This window comes from Pteropus medius, unplaced genomic scaffold (assembly GCF_902729225.1).
Source record: "Pteropus medius unplaced genomic scaffold, Ma_sr-lr_union100, whole genome shotgun sequence".
NCBI lineage: Eukaryota > Metazoa > Chordata > Mammalia > Chiroptera > Pteropodidae > Pteropus > Pteropus medius.
In genome coordinates this window covers 12,732-32,148 of record NW_024353791.1, presented here as the reverse complement: position 1 = coordinate 32,148, position 19,417 = coordinate 12,732, and the positions used below count along the sequence as shown (strand labels likewise).

The following is a 19,417-nucleotide window of genomic DNA, read 5'->3' as shown; positions in this document are numbered from 1 at the left end:
TAGGTCTGTCTGACTCTGAACTTGTGCCTTTTCTTCTTCTTCACCTCACTTCCTTTCTGGTTAGGTGAATGATTCCACATCAAATGTCTCATCCTAGCTGGTCAGTAGGGACTAGAGAGGGGTCTGCTGTCCTGTTTAACATTCGTTAAGTGAGATCTTAGATGCAGATGTTAGATGTAGACTTACTGAGATTATATGAGGACACCAGGGTGTCAGGAGATAAAAGGTCCAATTCAAACTACCTCATTTGCTCTTTTGTCAAATAAGATTAATATTCCTGTTTTATCTGGTTGAATAGGGATCAATGGGAGATTTCTGGGTGTAAAGTACCGGGTCAGAGGGGTTAGTCTCAGAGCTCCATGAGTGTCAGACTGGATGGCCACCTTCTGGGCCTGTGGAAAAGTGATGGGGAATAGGAATTTGATGGAATCTACCCCTTGATGCATTTGCTTCATTCAGACCACATCTGTAAGGGGTTAGACCTTAGCAAAGATCTAAAAGGAAATCCAGTCTCCTATGCTGTTGTGCTAGAAGTTTTTTACCCACTATTCTTCCTGAGTGCTCAGTTGACTCTTGAGAGGGAGCACATTCTGAGGAGCTGTCATCTTGCTATTGGCTTGCTCTTTGTGAGAGCTGCTGGTGTGTGCTCTGCCTGTTGCTGCTGTGTCTATTTCCTGGTTCATATCCCAGTCTAGGCTCAGACTCAGCAGCAAAGCCTAGACCTGTCCTAGTTGACACCTAGAATATGAGGCAGGTGGCAAGAGTGACTGTGCTCCTGACCCTGGGTGAGTTGTTTTGGGATTAAGAGGCATTGGGATCTAGGTCTGAACAGCGATCTATAAACCTACCTGCTACCATTGCTGTTTATCCAGATGTTGAGGCCATGGGAGAGTGTAAAATCCAACTTTCTCCAGGAGTTCCTCAGCATTTCATTGCAAAGGGTATCTTTGGGCGATAAAGATGTTCTGGATTATTGAGCCAGAGACATGGGACAGATATATTAGACCTGCCGCTTCTGTATATATTTTCGATCTTATTTATTTTAAAAATAGATATTCCATTGTGTCTGTGTATGTTGGGGAAGTAAAGGTGGGGGTGGGTTTGACCTTGAGAGAACCTGAAGGGTTCTTCAATTCACCTTAGTTTCAGGATAGAAGCTAGCACTGTGTTTTTATTCCCACAGGTACTTTGAGCCTTGCTAAGACCACCCAGCCCATCTTTATTGACTCATATGAAGGACAAGAAGTGAACATATCCTGTGACCACACCAACATTGTTACAAATGAGTTTATCTTGTGGTACCGACAGTTTCCCAACCAGGGACCACAATTCCTTATTCAAGGATATAAAACAAACACAGCAAATGAATTGGTATCTCTGTTTATCCCTCATGACAGGAAGTCTAGCACACTGAGCCTTCCCTGGGCTTCCCTGAGTGACACTGCTGTGTACTACTGCATCGTGACTGTCACACAGTGATACAGACAAGGCTGCACCTGTGCAGTATCCCCCTGTGGGGTGGGAGTCAAGCCCAGGAAGAAGCCCCAAAGTAGTGCTTTCTAAAATGTTTATTTTATTTTATTATTTTCAGAAGGTATTAGCAAATCCATGTTTTATTTTACTATTAAAAAGTTTTCGATCTTATTTATTTTAAAAATAGATATTCCATTACATGCTCTGAAATTCAAACAGTACAAAAGGGAATACAGTGCAACGTCTTCATGCCACCATCGTCTCTGAGCTGCTCATTATACAAAATGAGGCAATCTATGGTAGTTATAGTATTGCTGCTTCGCTCACTGGTGCTCCTCCGTTCATGTACACACACACACACACACACACACACACACACTACACACCCTTACATGTGCACTGCACACAGTCAATGTGGACAACTTGCTTCTCAGCTTTTGAAAAATTTAGCTGTGTCAGATTATTATTTATTGTCACACAAATGTCGAACATTTCTTTGGCCATTTAAGAATCCAAGAGATGGTTTCTAAGGCTCTTCTGAGTTTAGATCTTTCGCTCTCTTTGTTGATCTTCTTTCTCTTTTCTTTTTTCCCATTCCCCTGTCGTGGATGGCGTAGCGAGGAGAATGGAGATGATAATAGAGGAGGGGGTGGGGGAAAGGTTTTTGTTTCTGATTGGTACGATAGACTATTTTTTTGCAATATCTGAAGCAGAAACATAAATTCTAGGTCATTATCACTTTTCAAAGTTGGATTTTTTTGAGAGGGGGCAAAGAAAGACAGAAATAATGGCAAAATTTCTGGGAATCTTATAGAGTTCCTGTGACTTCATCAGAGCCATAAGGATATTATGATGATGATGAAGATGATGATGATGATGTTGAGATTGTCTCCGATTTTGGCAACAGGGAAAGCAATATTTGATGATATATTCTATTGACACTGATATGGCTAGACCATGGGATGGGAGAGTGTTTCCCTCTAGTCATCTTAAGGTTTTGGTGGGGAAATAGTATTATTGAAAAACGAATAATTATAAAGCATTAGCTCATATTCTGCTCCCCCTGAATCCCTCAATATTTTTGTGAACTCAGATGTGTTGGGACCCAGCGCAGGCCATCCCAGTGGAATATTGATTATTTTGAATTAAAATCACCTGAAAAGCAGCAAGAACAGGAGGAGCCCTCTGACTCTCCTTTGTCCCAGTAAAAGCAGGAAATCAATCTCCATGATAGATGCCCTTCCCACTCCGGAGGGACTGAGAGACAAACTTATTGCAAGAGTTATAAAGTCCAGAGTAGAAAAAGTGTGTATAAAATGTCCTTGTAATGCCTTCACTAATTTACTACCCAAGCCCAAACTTTTAGATTTCTCTCTAACGAATACCCAAATCTGCTTAGATTCCTTTCTAATGAGCACTGACTTTCTTTGTCCTGTCAATTTCTCACAAATTTATTGTTCCTTTGTCTAAAAAGAAGAAAAAGGTGCCTAGTTTGGTCACTTCTTTGAGTCTTATTTTATGATCTGAGCATCATGTTGTGATCACCATGTGTACATATTAAATTATTTTTTTCCTCCTGTTAATCTAGTCTTGTGTCAATTTTATTATAACTAGTCCATCCATAAGAAGGGTAGAGTGGGGGAATTCTTCCTACTCACCAACAGATGTTAATTTTTAAATAGATAGTTTAAAAAATGTGGTGGCCAATAATAGTAATAATAATAATAGTACAAAAACAGTGAAAAAGCAAGGAGTGGACTCAAATAAGAAAGAAATTGAATTAAACAAAAGAGGAGCTCTAAATTAATAGGAGAAACAGGCTTATTCCTTAAATTGTGCTGTATCAATTGTTTAGTTCAGAGATTCTCAGTCTTTCTCCTGAGCATCCCCACTGTACAGGGAGAATGAACACAACCCTCTCCTTCCCTTTCCTTCCTGAAATCTTGATGATGAGAGCATAGTAGTCTACAGTAGTCTGCTGCAAGCATAAACAGTCTCATGTTTACTTTTAAAAAATTGAGGAAACGTTTTAATTTTACCGTATAATATCTCCATGTTAATTTTGGTGCAGCATATTTTTAAAATAATTAACCAGTTGACCCATTCTCCAATATTTCAGTAATGATAGTGCTCCCAGATGATGTATATGTTTATTTCATGTTTTGTCTTAAGGGCAGGAGTACTCCAATTTGAGAAGCACAAAGTTGAATATTTGTAAAAAAAAAAAAAAAAGTGTTTCAAAATCATCAATCAATAAATATTAGATGAATAAATAAATGAAGTACCTTACATGATGAAATAAATTTTAGAGAGATTAAAGGAATTAAAGCACAAAGTTTTTAGTAAATACATATAAATGTATATTAATTGAGTAACTGGAGAAGATCATTCTAAACTTAAAAATAATTGAAGAAATCAAGGGAAAAACAGATTTGATTACAGAAATATTAAAAACTAATTCAATCTATGAAGAATGACCGAAATTACATTCAAATCACAGTTTATTGTTAATTTGCTGCTAATTTGACAACAGATTAACAATTTTTCTAAATTATTTTTATATGCATGAAAAGAAAAACATTAATATCCGAATAACTAAATATATAGACGTTTCGATGAGGCAATTTACACAAGAAAAAAACAGCATGGTTCACAAACACGTGGAAAACGTTTAAACTTACTGGAAGTCATAAAAATGTAAACAACTTAAAAAACTCCAATAGGGAATTTTAGAAATAATTTAATACAGTTATAAAAAAGAACTTGGACAGGATGCAGCAAAATAGAGACACTCTGGTGGGAGAGTAAATTTATAAGCTATTTTGAAAAGTAATGAAAAAACATGACAGTGTTATGGCGCGAACGATTCTGAGACCCACGGAGATTAATTATGAGCCTTTATTAGCCGGCCGGCGACTGACTCTCTACCATGCAGGGCTAGAGGAGATCAGCCCCGAGTTTTCGGAGCAGGCAGCTGATAAAGCTTAAGGCCATATCCTGGTGGTCTCCTGAACAAGCCAGCAGATTACAGAAGTGGGAGTTGGCTTTTAGCATATCTTTGCCCAGAACAACACCCTTAATTAACAAGTAAATGGATTACAGAAGCAGACATTGGCCATCTACATATTTTATACAATACACTTCCTAAACCACACACAAGCAAGTAGGACAACTTCTGATATCTAAAGATATTTCTTCCCTGTAGCTGACTTAGCTAGTTTGCTCACTTGAAAATTTTCCACCCTTAACAACAGTAATCTAAAAACATTAATTTTCTTTGTTGTCATTTTCTCTAGGGAATCCGGCTTCAGGAAAGCCCTCAATACATAAAAAGTAATTATTTACAAAGATATTTGAAAAGTTATTTGTATGAAAACCAAAATGTCTAATCTTAAAGGGAAAGACTTAATAACCCAAATGGAATATTATATAGCAAATTAATGGTATTTATAAAGAGAATCTATAGTGATTATTTAAAAATGGTCAATAAATGATGTGATTCCTACTTAGTAAAAATATGAAAAGAGTAAATGTTGGAAAGTAATACATCAAGATGCTGATAATGTGGGGGAGCAGAATAAGCCACCCCAGAAAAATCCCAGAAAGAGTTTGGCATGTGGATTTTTTTGAGACAATCAGGGTTCAACAAACTCAGGTAGAGCTTTTTACCTCCCCCTTAACTGCCTAAAAGAATTTAGACAGCAGATCTGTACAAAGAAGAGAGCTATTACCAGAGGCAACTTTTTATCTCAGAAAGACTTATCTGCATGTCATGGCAAACATTTGTTTATCAAACATTTGCTCTTCTCATCTTCCTGTGAATATTTTTCTTCCTTTTTGAAGCCCCACATCCCCACCTTTTTAATGTCTCATGTCAATTTAATTATTTGGCCAGCAAAAGAACCTAGAATGGAATAAGGGGAATATTTTCTACCTCTACAATAGTGTATATCTTTGCTTGATAGGATAAATAGTGATTTTTCTCTTTTTATTCTACTTTCTATATTTTCCATTTGATTTAAAATCTCTCTAATCCATCATTTTCCGTAAACTCTCTAAAATTCCTTCTCGCCGTGAAGTTCAGTGATTCTGGTTCAGTCACCTGTAACTCCCAATGAGAAGGCTCCTGACTGGTTGTGCAGTCTCCACTGTATTCCCGTTCTTATTTTAGTTGTTCACATTTATTGAGTCCTTATTGTGTATGATCTACCTACAAAGTATTTTATATAATTAGCCCATTTAGTCTTCCTAGTAATATCCTGATGTTACTTCTATTTTGTAGACAAGGAAATAGATACTTGAAGACATTAACTACCTTGCCCGTGCTCACAGAGATTAAATGGAAGAGCTGGGGTTCAAAGCCAGATCAACTTGAGATGAGAACACTATCTTTTAGTTTACTCCACAATCCCTATCACCCTACTTCTGCGAATTACTCTTGTGGACAAGAGACCCAATTTAATGTATAGAATTCCATTTTCATAATATTACCTGCTCAAAAGCTTCAGTAGTTCTTTGTTAATAAATAACTTATGAAAGAATTCAGGCATTCGAAACCTGCTTTATAGACCCAAAATCTCCTTCCAGCTTTATTTCTCATTCTAGCCCATTCTTTCTTCCATGCATTTATTCATCTGTCCGCCCATTTGCCCATGTATCTAATCCATTCATCTATCCTTTAGGCCACAGAACTGCCTAAAAGTATTTGAGGAAATGACTACAGTATATCCATCTTGGCATTAAAAAAATAAAAAAGAAAGAAATTCTGATATATTCAATCAGAGAAATGTTGTATTTTGAAAACAATTTACAAGGAATCTCAGAGAATATTCTTTACCAAGTGGGAAACTTCAATGATTTGAGTCCTTGCTGGATTTAAACAGAGTATTTACTTATGCTAACCCAACAAAATCAAGAAAGACCTTTTGAAGTACAATTTTCCTACTTGTGGGGAGGCCGGTAGGGATGAAGACAGGAGGTTTGCTCCTTGGATCTGAGAAGATGCCTAGAATTCAACCACGTATTCTCTTGTGCTTTACATTATCTAGAGCTCACAACATCCTGAGGCAATTGTGGAAACAACAGAATAGTTGGACTGGGCATTGGAATGGCGACCTTGGGATACTTGATCATTTGTCCTGTATCAAACTTTAATACTGCCAATTCTGTTTCCATGTACTACTGAGACTCAACAAACATTCTTCTGCAATTGCTACTTAAAGTGCGATCTGAGAGCCAGCAGCTCCAACATCACCAGCAAGCTTGTTAGAAATATAAGCTATCTAGCTCTACCTAATGAAAAAGAATCTGTGCATTTTAGCAAAATCCCTCGGTGATTGTATGCACATCGAGTCTGAGAAGCACTCTTCTACAGGGCATTCTATTAATGCAATTATAAAAATCTGAACACAAGATGGCAGTGTTTCCTACCCCTTCAGTTCCTTTCTCAGATTTGAAACAAAGTTCACTTTAAAATTAGATTGAGCCAGTGTTTATGTGTTAAGGTCTGAGCAGGCTTGTCACTGATTGGCTAGGTAGGGAGTAGAGATTTCCTCTGATAGAAGAACCCCAGTAACACCCACCAGACTAAAGAGGATGGCTGTTGGACTGAGAAACTGAGTCAGCATTTCAGGTCCTAATTGGGAAGAAGAATGGAGTTGTTCCTGGGAGTTGTTTTGGTGATTTTGTGGCTTCCGGTAGATTGTGAGTTGGAGGCTATGAGGATAAAGTGATCCAGGAATCTAGCCCAGTGATTGGAGGGGAAAGGGCCGGGATCCATTCTGCTGCATCTTTGGTTATATCTGGGGTTGTGGGAAGAAAATATGACTCTTGAGAGTGTCAGTGTAGTGACTAAACTTCATGTTTCTGGTATTGTGTTTCTGCCTAGGGGTGAGCAGCCAAAAGGTGGAACAGAATCCTCATTCCCTGAGCATCCAGGAAGGCGAAGAGGCCATTCTGACCTGTAACTATACAAATATTTCTCCAGTGTTATTACAATGGTACCGACAAGATCCGGGAAGAGGCCTCGTCTTCTTGCTACTAGTTCGTGAAAACGAGCGCAAGAGAGAGATGGAAAGACTGAGGGCTACCTTTGATACCGCCATCAAACAGAGTTCCTTTCATATCACAGCCTCCCAGTCTGCAGACTCAGCCACCTATTTCTGTGCTGCAGACACACAGCAAGGCCCTGCCACTCGCTTCCTGCTCCAAAACTCTGCTAACCATTCAGTCAACAGAGCTGCTGGCTGTGCTATCCCCCAAAGGCTTACCACAGCTCTTGGAAAATAAACTGAGAGTTATTTGAAAGGGGTAAAGGTGTGGAAGAAGAGCCCAGTTGGGACCCCTGTAGTAGTTGTAGCCGCCAGCCCCCGATAGACACACGGACCACCAGAAACCAGTGAGTTATAGGAAACACACTCTTTATTCAGCCAGCTGGGTCTGCCAGGAGTACACAGACCCCAAATTAAGCAGACTCGAAATGTAGAGGTACAGGGTTTTTAAGCCCTAAACCCCATTCCTCATTCTGTCTGAACACAAAAGTCTATTTTTCTTCTATTTACTAACTGTCAACTCACAGGTAGGTTGTGCAAGCAGGGGTACAGAAGCAGAAAGTTTATTGTTAGAACGTTATGTTCCCATGGGTGACAGCCAAGCAGTAATTTTTCAGCCAGCACAGTAGAAGCATCACAGCGCCCCGGCTTCACTTTTCCTTGCCATATAACTTAACAATAGATTGTTCCCAGTGGTTTGACCCAGATCTTGGAATGTCCCCTGCTGTAAAAAATTGCCCTCAAACTTATGATTAATGCCCTTATGCTTACTGATCACAATTCTTCTGGTCTAGCATTCTTTCCAAACAGCTTCCATTTTTGTTTCTGGGTTGCTAACACCACCAGAGGACCATTTTGCCAGAGGAATGGTCCCGCGAAGCACAACAGACACTTGGAACCACCATGTAGCCCCCAGAATAATGCCCAGATTTTCACTTAAACACCCTAAGCTGGACTGAGAAGGGAAGGTAGTTTTGAAGGTGTTAACCTGCTGCCTTCTCAGATCACTGGTGCTCTGACAATAAACTCTTATTCTAAATATCCCAACTCCTGTGTTGGTCTGTTGGCTGAGTGGCGCAGGCAGTGTGAGTCCTGGACTCGGTTCCCCTCTGGTTTCAGTGTGAGACAGCACTGGATTGACTGGGAGCAGGGACACATCTTATATTTGCAGTACTGCTGATACCGACTGTATGACTTTGAGCAGCTCCTGAGATTTGCAGGTCTCAGTTTCTTCATCTAAAAATGATGGGTTTAAACGTGATTCTTAAGCTTTGGTCAGCTCTGAAATTCAAACAAAATTTTGTTTTTCAACGACAAAGTAAAACAAAACGCTCTGAAGAATGTCTGAGACAAGGAAAGAGAATTTGCTTTATTATTCTTATTTTTAAGACAGTTCATTCTGTTCAGTTTTTGTGAGTAGGCCAAAATAGCATGAGATATATACAGGGTTAAACACATTCCTCTTAAACATAAAAAATATATTCCTCTAGATAAATTTTTTAAAATTAATTAATTAATTAATTGATTGATTTCTGTGGTGACATTGGTTAATGAAATCCAATAAGCTTCATCTTTACATTTTACCAGTAAGGCATATATATATTTACATTGTGTGTTCACTTCCCATAGCAAACATTTTTAAGAACCTTCTAAACTGAGCACCAAAAATAATGATGATGATGATGATGATGCTACCAAAATAAGGGGATTTGTATTGCCTGCACACTTTAATGCCAAATGAGACATGAGCAGGGGTTTGCAGCAAAAAAAGTAAAGGTTTATTTACAAAAATGTTACCAAACTCGGAGACACAGGAGAGCTAGCACTTAAAGACCTGGCTCCTCGATGGACCCTAGGGGATAGATTATATAGAGGAAAACTCATTAGCGATGATAGCTAAGGGAGTTGGGATTATGGGCTCTACTGATTGGTCGGGGTTAAGTTAGGAGGCAGTTGAGCATTGCACCAAATCTGGATGTCAGTCATGGCATCATGCTGTCTGGATTCAAGGGGATGCTAGTTGGGTCATTCAGCCTTCATGGGTCTGGAGCTGAAACACAACTGAGGTCAAGATGTTATCTTTAGTTTGACTTTAACTGTTTCTATGATCAATAGACCTGAAGCAGCTCTGAAAGCTGAGCAGAAGCTACCCTTTTGTAAGGAACATTTACTTACATTTATAAGGAAATCTTCATTGGTAAATGTACTTGGAAGAGGAGGATCACTCTAAATCTCTGTAAACTTATGAAAGGAGAAGGCCTTGACTTAAATCTGCATAACAACTGTAATCTTATTTACTGTCCTTTGCCTCAAAACCTCCCACAACTGGCTTCCCTCCAATCAACATTTACATCTTTTTTTTTTTTTTTTAAGCTGAAGATGGTATTTAAAGTAATAACATGGGCCATTTCTGGGAAGTTACTCAGTTTTCCTGGGTCTCTTCCATGTATAAGGAAGTATACATACTATTAAACTTGTTTGTTTTTCCTGTTAATCTGTCTTTTATTATTGCAGAGAGAGGGAGTTGGTCTCAGCCAAGAACCTAGAAGGGAAGAAGAAAGTTATTTTTCCTCCCCCATGCTCATTTTCTCTGAAATTGATCTCCTGGTGTGATGGTTACTCTTTTAGCTCCAGGAGTCTACAAGCTGAAGTGAGTGGGGGAGGAAAAGCCTCTTTTTAAAAACTTACACTTTGCTATTTGGCCACATTCCAATAGTACCCTCATTCTACAAGATCTGACTGTCACCCTTATAAAACTGCTGGTTCTCTATCTCTGTCAGATTTCAGTATCAAACAGCTCTCACATCTTGTTTTTCTCAGAGATATTTCTTAGCTCTGATATGCTGGTGGCATTCCTATGATTCTAGGGTTAATGCAGATATATTTTTGCTGTGTCCTTAATTTCTTCAAGTATTACTTGTTTCTTATCGTGCAATGACTCCCGCAGTCTACTCGGTTTCATCTGTCAGCCACATCGCTGTCTCCGAAGGAGCCTCGCTGGAGCTGAGGTGCAAGTATGAGTATGACGCAACTCCTTATCTCTTCTGGTACGTCCAGTACCCCAGTGAAGGCCTCCAGCTTCTCCTCAAGTACTCTTTAGGGAACACCATGGTTAAAGGCATCAAAGATTTTGTGGCTGAATTTAGGAAAGATGAATCTTCCTTCAACCTGCAGAAACGCTTTGCTCATTGGAGTGACTCAGCTGAATACTTCTGTGCTGTGAGTGCCACAGAGCTGGGGACTGCACTGGGAGCTGAACACAAACTCTGTGAGACACTAGGGAAGATAATTGCATATGAAGGATTTTGGATCCTGACATTGTAGAAGCCATGGTCCTCTTATTACACAGTGTAGAGGTGCTCGGGGACTTGCTGAGCCAGTGAGGGGTGCATATACTACTTTAGTGGTTGGATATGAAAGTTGAGACGTGGCACCAGAATGTTTTACTTTCCATTCATCATTTTACCTTGCAATAATCTGAAACAAAAGATGGATTCCTTTTGATGACATCTCCTTCTTACAAATTTACTTGCTTTCTCAAATTGCTAATTTTAAGAGTTTTTCTGAAATTTTTCTTTCTGGCTCCATTCTGTGTTGGTTTTTTCCCCTCCTTATTAGGTACCCATCTATGAAGGAGGACATGATTGGCATGGTGAATAGCTAAGAATATGGCATGCTCGTGCAAATTTTAGTAAATTATTAGACATATTGTAGAAAGAAGGGTGAATAACTCAAAATTTTCAGTATTTCTTCAAAGACTGTTGAAGAGAAAGGAAATACTAAATCTAAATACTAAATACTAAAAACAAAATCCATTTGTTTTAAAGTAGGTTTGTTTTATTTTTTCCCAGTTATAACAATAGATTTCAATTTTTTAATATCTGAAATTCTGCAAATTCATACCAGAAATCTTCAAAATTGACGGGACAATAATTTTTGCCAATTTATTACACGTGCCGTCATTGTTTTCTACTCTTATTCTGTTTTCATATGACATTACTGTTGGAATTTTTGAAGTTGTTTCCCATCTGTTTCACATTGCAATTATGATGTATAAAGTTTAGCAATGTCTCGCCCTTGAAAGTGCACTGATTAAGAATTTCAATGGGACCTTCCCGTGCTACCCAGAGAGAGGCCCGTACGGCGTTGTTCTCGGTTTCCATGTAACTGAAGGGAAACTTTCACAATGTCCAGAGCCCTTGGTGTCCTGCAAATGAAGGAAGAGAGGGTCCTCAAATTCCTTGCAGCAGGAACTCACTTAGGTGGCACCAACCTTGACTTCGAAATGAAACAGTACATCTTCCCAAGGAAAAGTGATGGCATCTACATCATAAATTTGAAGAGAACCTGGGAGAAGTTTCTGCTGGCAGCTCATGCCATTGAAAATCCAGCTGATGTCCCTATCATGTCGTCCAGAAATACTGGCCAGTGAGCTGTGCTGAAGTTTGCCATTGCCACTGAAGCCACTCCTATTGCTGGTTGCTTCACTCCTGGAAACTTCACTAACTAGATCCAGGCAGCCTTCCAGGAGCTGAGAATTCTGGTGGTTACCAATCTCAGGGCCGACCACCAGCCCCTCAGAGATGCATCATATGTTAACCTGCCTACCATCTCCCTGTGTAACACAGACTTTGTTCTGCACTATGTGGACACTGCTAACCCTTGCAACAACAAGGGAACTTACTCAGTAGGTCTGATGTGGTGGATGCTGGCCCGGGAAGTCCCGTGCATGTGTGGCACCATCTCCTGTGGGAGGTCATGCTTGATCTCTGCTTCTACAGAGATCCTGAAGACCTTGAAAAGGAAGGAAGAGCAGGCTGCTGCTGAAAAGGTTGTGACCAAGGAGGATTTTCAGGGTGAATAGATTGCTCCGGCTCCCGAGTTCACTGCTGCTCAACCTAAAGTCACAGACTGGTCTGAAGGTGTTCAGGTGCCCTCTGTGCCCTATTCAGCAGTTTCCTACTGAAGACTGGAGTGCTCAGCCTGCCACTGAAGATGTGTCTGCAGCTCCCACTGCTCAGGCCACTGAATGGGTAGGAACAACCACTGATTGGTCTTAAGCTGTTCTTCTGCAAACTCTTAAAATGGAATAAGGTTGCCGGAAAATGAACAGTTTCTAAAAGTTAAAAAAAAAAAAAGAAAAGAATTCCAGTGGGAATTAAAAGATCAAAGGGCATGTGAAAAACATGACACTCTTGGCTAGAATGAAAATCTCTATGAGAAGATGGTATTCTTAAGCATCTGAAGTCTTGAAAGTTAATGACTTTGAAGGAAAGTAAAGGGAAGGACGTGGAGGAAGTTTTGACTTTTTAGTTGTGTATGTCCTGATGCTGTGATGGATAAGAGATGAAGATTTTAGAAATTCAAAGATATAGAGAATAATAGTGGATTGTGTTCAGTGATTTACCTTAGCCAGAGGGGACATCCGTAGGAATCAGCATTATTTTTCAAGTCATATTGATATGTCTACTTATATGCATTTGAAGGATTTCTAAAAATGGAGTAAAAGACATAAAATTATTCATGAGAATGCTGAATTAACCTGCTTTGTTTTGAGAGGCTGATTATAAGAATTGTGGTCACCATCTTAGATCCATGACCCACGATGACCACAAAAGTGTGTTTTCTTTGTATGTATGCGAAGAAGAAATGCCAATTTCTTTCAAATCCAAACTGAAGCTGAGTACTGAGGCGGTATAACTCCTGGCACCAAGCACCTGGGAAAACATTTTTCATCCTCACACTAGCAACGCTGCCTGAGCAATCATAGTTTGTTTTATTTGCATAATTATTTTGTAATTGTGAAAAATTTTACATAATACATAATATATTAAGGGGAAAGAAGAAATTCCCAATTATTTTAACATAAATATGTTTGTTATATGTAATATTAAAAATATTTTTAAAATACATAAAATATATTAGAGTATTATATTATCTATATTTTTCCAAATAAATATAGTTATACCTCAATATGAGATTTCGATTTTTAAAAAATAAAATATTACAGATAAAATTGCCAACTCCTTTATTTTTCTCCTCAGTCTCTCTTTGTCTTTCCCAAGACAAACTTATGAACTTTGTTTCTCAAGTGCGTGTTTTTATACTGTTGATGCATATGTTTATCTCTAAAGAATGTGTGGTGACGTATTTTTTAAATTTATCCAAAAGTTATCTTACTGTATATGTAATTCTGAAACTTGCTTTTTTAAACAAAAAATATTTTTGAGATATAGAAAAATTTATACATATAGATAAATTTTATTACTTTAACTGCTATGTAGTATCCCATCTTAGGAATATATCACATATCCCTTTTTGATGTATCATGCAATGTCATCAGCGATGGTCTTAAGGTCAACTAGATAATCATTTACAAATCTCAAAGTCACATAAGTTTTAGCTTTCCTCATGCCAGAAGTGTTTTTAAGTGGAGTCCCATCAGCTGTTTACATAGGAGCTCAGGGACTATTCTTTTTTCAACTCTCCTGTCCCTTCACCCACATCAAGTGCTCAGGCGTGAGGGAACAGAACCAAATAGGCCACTCGAAAGCCCCTTATCCTATATTTCCTGCAACAATTACAAAATCACTGCCCCAAAGCTACGGTGTCCTACCAAATATTCACAGTTCATTTACAGTCTAGATGCAATTTACCAACAAGAGATCTTTTGACCACAGCAATATTCCATAGTAATACAGCTGACATTACACTTTTATCAGATTTCCAGGTGAACACAGGTTGAACACAGGTAGAAATTTTTTCATGTAGGAGAGTTTTGCTAATCCTTTACTCAAGGGGTGTTTTAAATTTTTTAGTATTATAAAATTTTACAAGGAATATAATTATATGTAATTCCTCATATATAGGTACAGAATGTTCTATGTCATATACACAGAAGGGGCATTACTGGGTTATAAGATTTACACTTTTAACAACTTACTGCTATTGCCAAATCGCTCTTCAAAATGTTCTTACCAGTTTTCACTTTAATCAGGAGCATGAAAGAACCTCATTTCCTCACATTGTGTACTTGATATTCCCTGTATCACACATCCCCTCTACCCTACTTGTGCTTCTTTCATTTCCCAAATAAACTCTTTGTACTCAAATTCCTTTTTTGAGATTGACTTCTGGAGAAATTCAATCTAAGATTTCTTTTGGTGTAGAGTGGTCCTAGCAAGTGAACTGACAGAATGAGTCTCTGGAATTAAGTTATTCATGGTCCTATGACAACGAAGATCGCACAATTAGAGATAAGTGGTTGATGATAAGTCCTGACAGGTAGTAATTACATGCGGTGAATTGTCATGGGATTCGGGTATAAGCTGCTGCCGTAGCTTATGTGATAACTTTAGCATTTGAGAGGTATTGTGATCATGGTAAATTTAGGTGCTGTGGAGTTGGTTAGTAGTTAGTTTCCAGCAAGGAAGAACAAGAACAAAATGGAACCAGCCAACAGCACTATGCTTGTCTTTTACCATCATTAACCAACAGGGATCTGAGGAAGATAATGGCTGCTGCTTCCTGCCTGCCTCTCAAATCTCGTAAAAATCCACTTTTGTACACAGAAAGAGATTTGTAGTTTTCTATGGAACCAAGTTGACAATATAGAAAACTAAGAACCACTATGAACAACAGGAATATCTTAACCTCATGCATATCACACTCTTTTAATCCTGAGATTCCCTCAAATCTTCTTTTATTACATTCAGTGGGAATTACTCGGAAATCATTATATATCTAAACAGATGGAATGGTTATAGCTCCAGCTCTAAGTGGTAGAGAACTGTCATTATTATAAACAAGAGACCTTAGATGAGAGAAGTGGGGATAGGATCAGCAAGCATGGAATTCAGAATTTAAAAAAAAAAAAACTGTATGAATAGTGAAACAGTAGCCACAGATACACATTAGCAGGGTCCCTTCTCAGTGATAAAGCAAATATCTTGTGTCATTTATTGCACACATATTCAAAAGCATTTATTAAACAATTTATGAAGGGCATATGACACATCTGAAGAGCTCACAGTGAGGTTTTAATAAAGGCTTAAAACTTTCATGTAATAATAGAAAACAATATATTTGTCATTAGCTTAATCCTTGCTCTTTTTGTGGTGGTTCTTTTCACGTTCAGTCTCATTATTCTGGAAAAAAACTCAACAAAAGTTCTGAATGACAATTTATGAAATACTATAGTTGTCATAATCTATTTTCAGTTATTATCTGTATTAAAGATTATAGAAGTCTTCTGATTACACAACAGTGCTACTAGTTTCTGTAAGTTTAAACTGCAATTAGGTTGGGCCTGGTTAGTACTTGGATGGGAGACCACCTAGGAATACCAGTTGCTGTAGGCATTAAAACAAACAAATAAATAAATAAACTGCAATTAATAAAGTATAGATAAGGACTTAGTTTACTGGTATGCTGCACTGAATATTGTCAACTGGACATCTTCCTCATCTCCTTTAATATACTACTTTGTTTTCCTGAGGATAACCAAAACTACGTTTTGCACAATCCTTTCTTTCATTATCTAACTTAAATTCTGTGATAGTAGAAAAGTGGAAGAGAAAGGGAAGCCATTATTCTTCTGTATTGGCTGTGGGCAGACAGCTGAGGTTACCAGCAGTGGCTTTGTTGGTGTCCTGGGTTTCTTCCTGAGAATCACACATTTTGCTATTGCCAGCAGCTGGATTCATTATACTTCAGAATTTCTTGTAATTAATCTTTCTCATTTTTTCTTTGTCATCTCTTACAATATCTGTATGTCTAATTTCTTGTATTAAATTTCCTTCTACTTAAAATATTTGAACTTGTTTCTACTTTTTCTGACTTTCGACTAATACACCTGGGTAAATCTAAATCCTTTAAGCACAGCTTCTTGAGCTCCTGAAGTCACGACATCTGAATAAAATTTATTATTGGCTAGTAATTAGCTTAAGCAATTTTTTGCTATTGGTCACATAGTTCTAATATATTCTACTTAAACCTACTGCTACAATTACTCAAATGACATTCATATACTTATGAGCTCATAATGTGGTTAGTAGATTCCCTCAGAGGAATGGAGAGTGCTGTACGCAAGAAATAAAATTGACTTGAAAAAATAAAGAAAATCATGGAGAATGAGTGCTCACTCTGTTTATTTCTGCTTTGACTTCAGCTAGAGTAGGTTAGAGGCATGGGCCAAAAGAACCAGGAAAAAAGGAGGAAGACACTCCTTGCTCACAGAGAGTCGACACAAGTAGAAGGGAAAAGGAAGAGAGAGAAGAGATTGTGAATCGAAATAATATCTAGATCGAAATTTTTGTATCCAAATCTGAAGCTCGTTACTATTTATACCTTGATGCAGGACCATGTAGCTGCTGCCTTTTCCGATGTCGTGGAGAGTAGGATTTCCACAATGCACACTGAAAAATTCTTCCATGTTCAAATATACATAATAGTAGAGCTCAATAGAGAAAAGGCATACTTTTCCATATTTGTCCCATGAACAGTCAGAATTTTTTTGTTATAAGGTGAATGGGAAAAATACTGAGAGTAAGCAGTATTTGTTTTTGCTACTGACTTCAGTAGTACAATGAAAAAAGAATGACTTTAAAAATCTGTGAGGATTGGAGGCATTTTCCCATGCTGACCCAGAAGTAGTTCAGTGAGATCTCAACTGTCCTCTTAGTTCAGGGTTCCTGAAGGTTATTTTATCAATCGATAAAACACTGGCTATATCATAAACCACCTTAGATTTTTATTTTCCCAGGTCTTAATTCTGGAGATTATGATTTTGTAAAATGGAGAGATCTCCAGATTGTACTTTAAAGGTGATCACTGACTAACAATTATATAAAAAATAAATTTCATCCTTGCTATAAAATGCTTCTGTACATCAGCAGACATGTCTCCACCAATACTAGAAGCTGATATTGAACTCATTCTTGTTTTTGAGGCAAATCCACAATATCTGAATATCCTATCCTGTCATGAAAATAATTTTTTTGAACTGTATTTGTCAGTTGGGCAGTTGGATATATGTAGAGCACATACTTGAGGCAAAATTTCATTAAAAGTTTAGCATTAGAATATTTTGTCTGATGCACATGGGTCAATCGAGTAATCTGAGAATCATTAAAATCCTAAGGGAGAAGAGAGTGATGCCAGAAAATGTTGTAGGGATTTAATAACTTTGATTCTATATTTGTTCAATGCTAAGTGTTACATTTAATCATTTTTATCAATATATATGTAAGATAGAATTTCCATTTTTTCTTTGGAAAACTTTGATTAATTTGTGTTTCTTTCAATTGTATTTGCAATGTGGTATTTCAAGTAGCAGAGATTTCTCAAAGACCATTCATTTGTGCATTTATTTATGCACATAAATAGTTTTTCACCACCTGCTGATAAGTGTCCAACATTGTTGTGAGTGTGGGAATAGAGTGGTAAAAAAAGTTTGTGTCATCTCACATCATCTGCTAATGATTAAACATGTATTGTTGAGATTCCTCTGATTTTATCTTACAAATTTCTTACATAATATTTCCATGAATCACAAGGAGACTAAAAATGACTAAGCTAGAAAAAGTAGAATTTAATTCTTCTCAGAAATGTCATGGTATGGATCTTCCAAGTCATGCAGTGTGCTGGGGGAAAAAATAGGCTTATGAAAATATGAAATAGTCTTTTGATTTAAAATGGATCATATTGACAGTTAACAGGTGTCGTTAAAAAAAAAAAAAAGAGGCCAGCTACTTAAAATACCACATTGCAAATACAATTGAAAGAAATACAATTTAATCAAAGTCTTCCAAAGAAAAAATGGAAATTCTGTATTACATATATATTGACTGACAGTTGAAGGGAGAACATGTTAACATTCCTATGAGTTTAGTATCTTGTCCACAAGGGGGTGCATTTTTCTAACACATGCACATTTCCTGCTTAAATTCTCAGCTCATGTTCATTCTTTCCCTGTGACCTTAAACTTTGCTCACACTAAGAAGTCAAGAGCCAAGGACACCAGAGGCCCTAAGAATGAACTCTTGTCCAGGATCAGTGATTGTGCTCTTCTTAATGTTTGGTAAGCCAAATGCACAGAAGCTTATTGTCTTTCGTTTCATTATATTGGAAATGTTTGCCCATGATTTTCTTCAAGTGGTAAAGCTCCAGATCAGGCCCAGTGTAACCAGAACCATTATTGTTATTTTTTTTCTCAGGAAGAAGCAGTGGAGACTCAGTGACCCAGACACAAGGCCAGCTGACCCTTACAGAAGGGGTTTCCCTGAATGTGAGCTGTACTTACTCAACCTCAGGGTATCCCACTCTTTTCTGGTATGTTCAGTATCCTGGGGAAGGTCCACAGCTCCTCCTGAAAGCCACGACGTCCAGTGACAAGGCAAGCAACAAAGATTTTAAAGCCGCATACCGCAAAGAACCAAATTCTTTCCACTTGGAGAAAGCCTCAGTCCGAGAGTCAGATTCAGCTATGTACTACTGTGCTCTGAGTGACACAATGACAGAAACTGCAGGGGGAGCTGAGCACAAACTCTGAGCAACAACAAGGAGCCTGGATGCTGAGTGTCTGATGCAATGATTTAGAAACCAAGAGCTAGTCTACTATTGTTGTCACCCATCAATCACTCTCTAGACACACTGATTGGTATGAAAGTCATTTAAATCAACTCCAAGAACGCAGCAGAGGAGCAAGAAGTAAACATGCCTCATGCAAAGCACGATAATGGCGAACGTGAAAACAGAGTCCTTAATTACAGCTGAAATGCATGATTTTCAAAGTATAAAGCCTCAGGATGAATGAAATGGTCTATGTGTTCATCTTCGCTTAAAATTCTAGCCCCCTGACCTTATGTCCAGGTCTTCCGGGGACATATTGTATG

The 19,417-nt window shown here is 38.0% G+C and overlaps 1 pseudogene and 3 gene segments (V, D, J or C); all 4 read left to right on the top strand.

The window, feature by feature from the left end:
• Positions 1–7,053: 7,053 nt before the first annotated feature.
• LOC120593509 (T cell receptor alpha variable 6-like) lies at positions 7,054–7,761 on the top strand. The segment is given in 2 exon segments: positions 7,054–7,176; positions 7,361–7,761. Coding segments are annotated over 2 exon segments (453 nt in total).
• A 2,696-nt stretch (positions 7,762–10,457) lies between these two features.
• Positions 10,458–10,847, top strand: LOC120593519 (T cell receptor alpha variable 8-3-like). The segment is given in 1 exon segment: positions 10,458–10,847. A coding segment is annotated over 1 exon segment (390 nt).
• An 816-nt stretch (positions 10,848–11,663) lies between these two features.
• Positions 11,664–13,362, top strand: LOC120593517 (40S ribosomal protein SA-like; annotated as a pseudogene).
• Positions 13,363–18,328: 4,966 nt separating this feature from the next.
• LOC120593514 (T cell receptor alpha variable 9-1-like) lies at positions 18,329–19,340 on the top strand. The segment is given in 2 exon segments: positions 18,329–18,603; positions 18,740–19,340. Coding segments are annotated over 2 exon segments (381 nt in total).
• Positions 19,341–19,417: the final 77 nt, after the last annotated feature.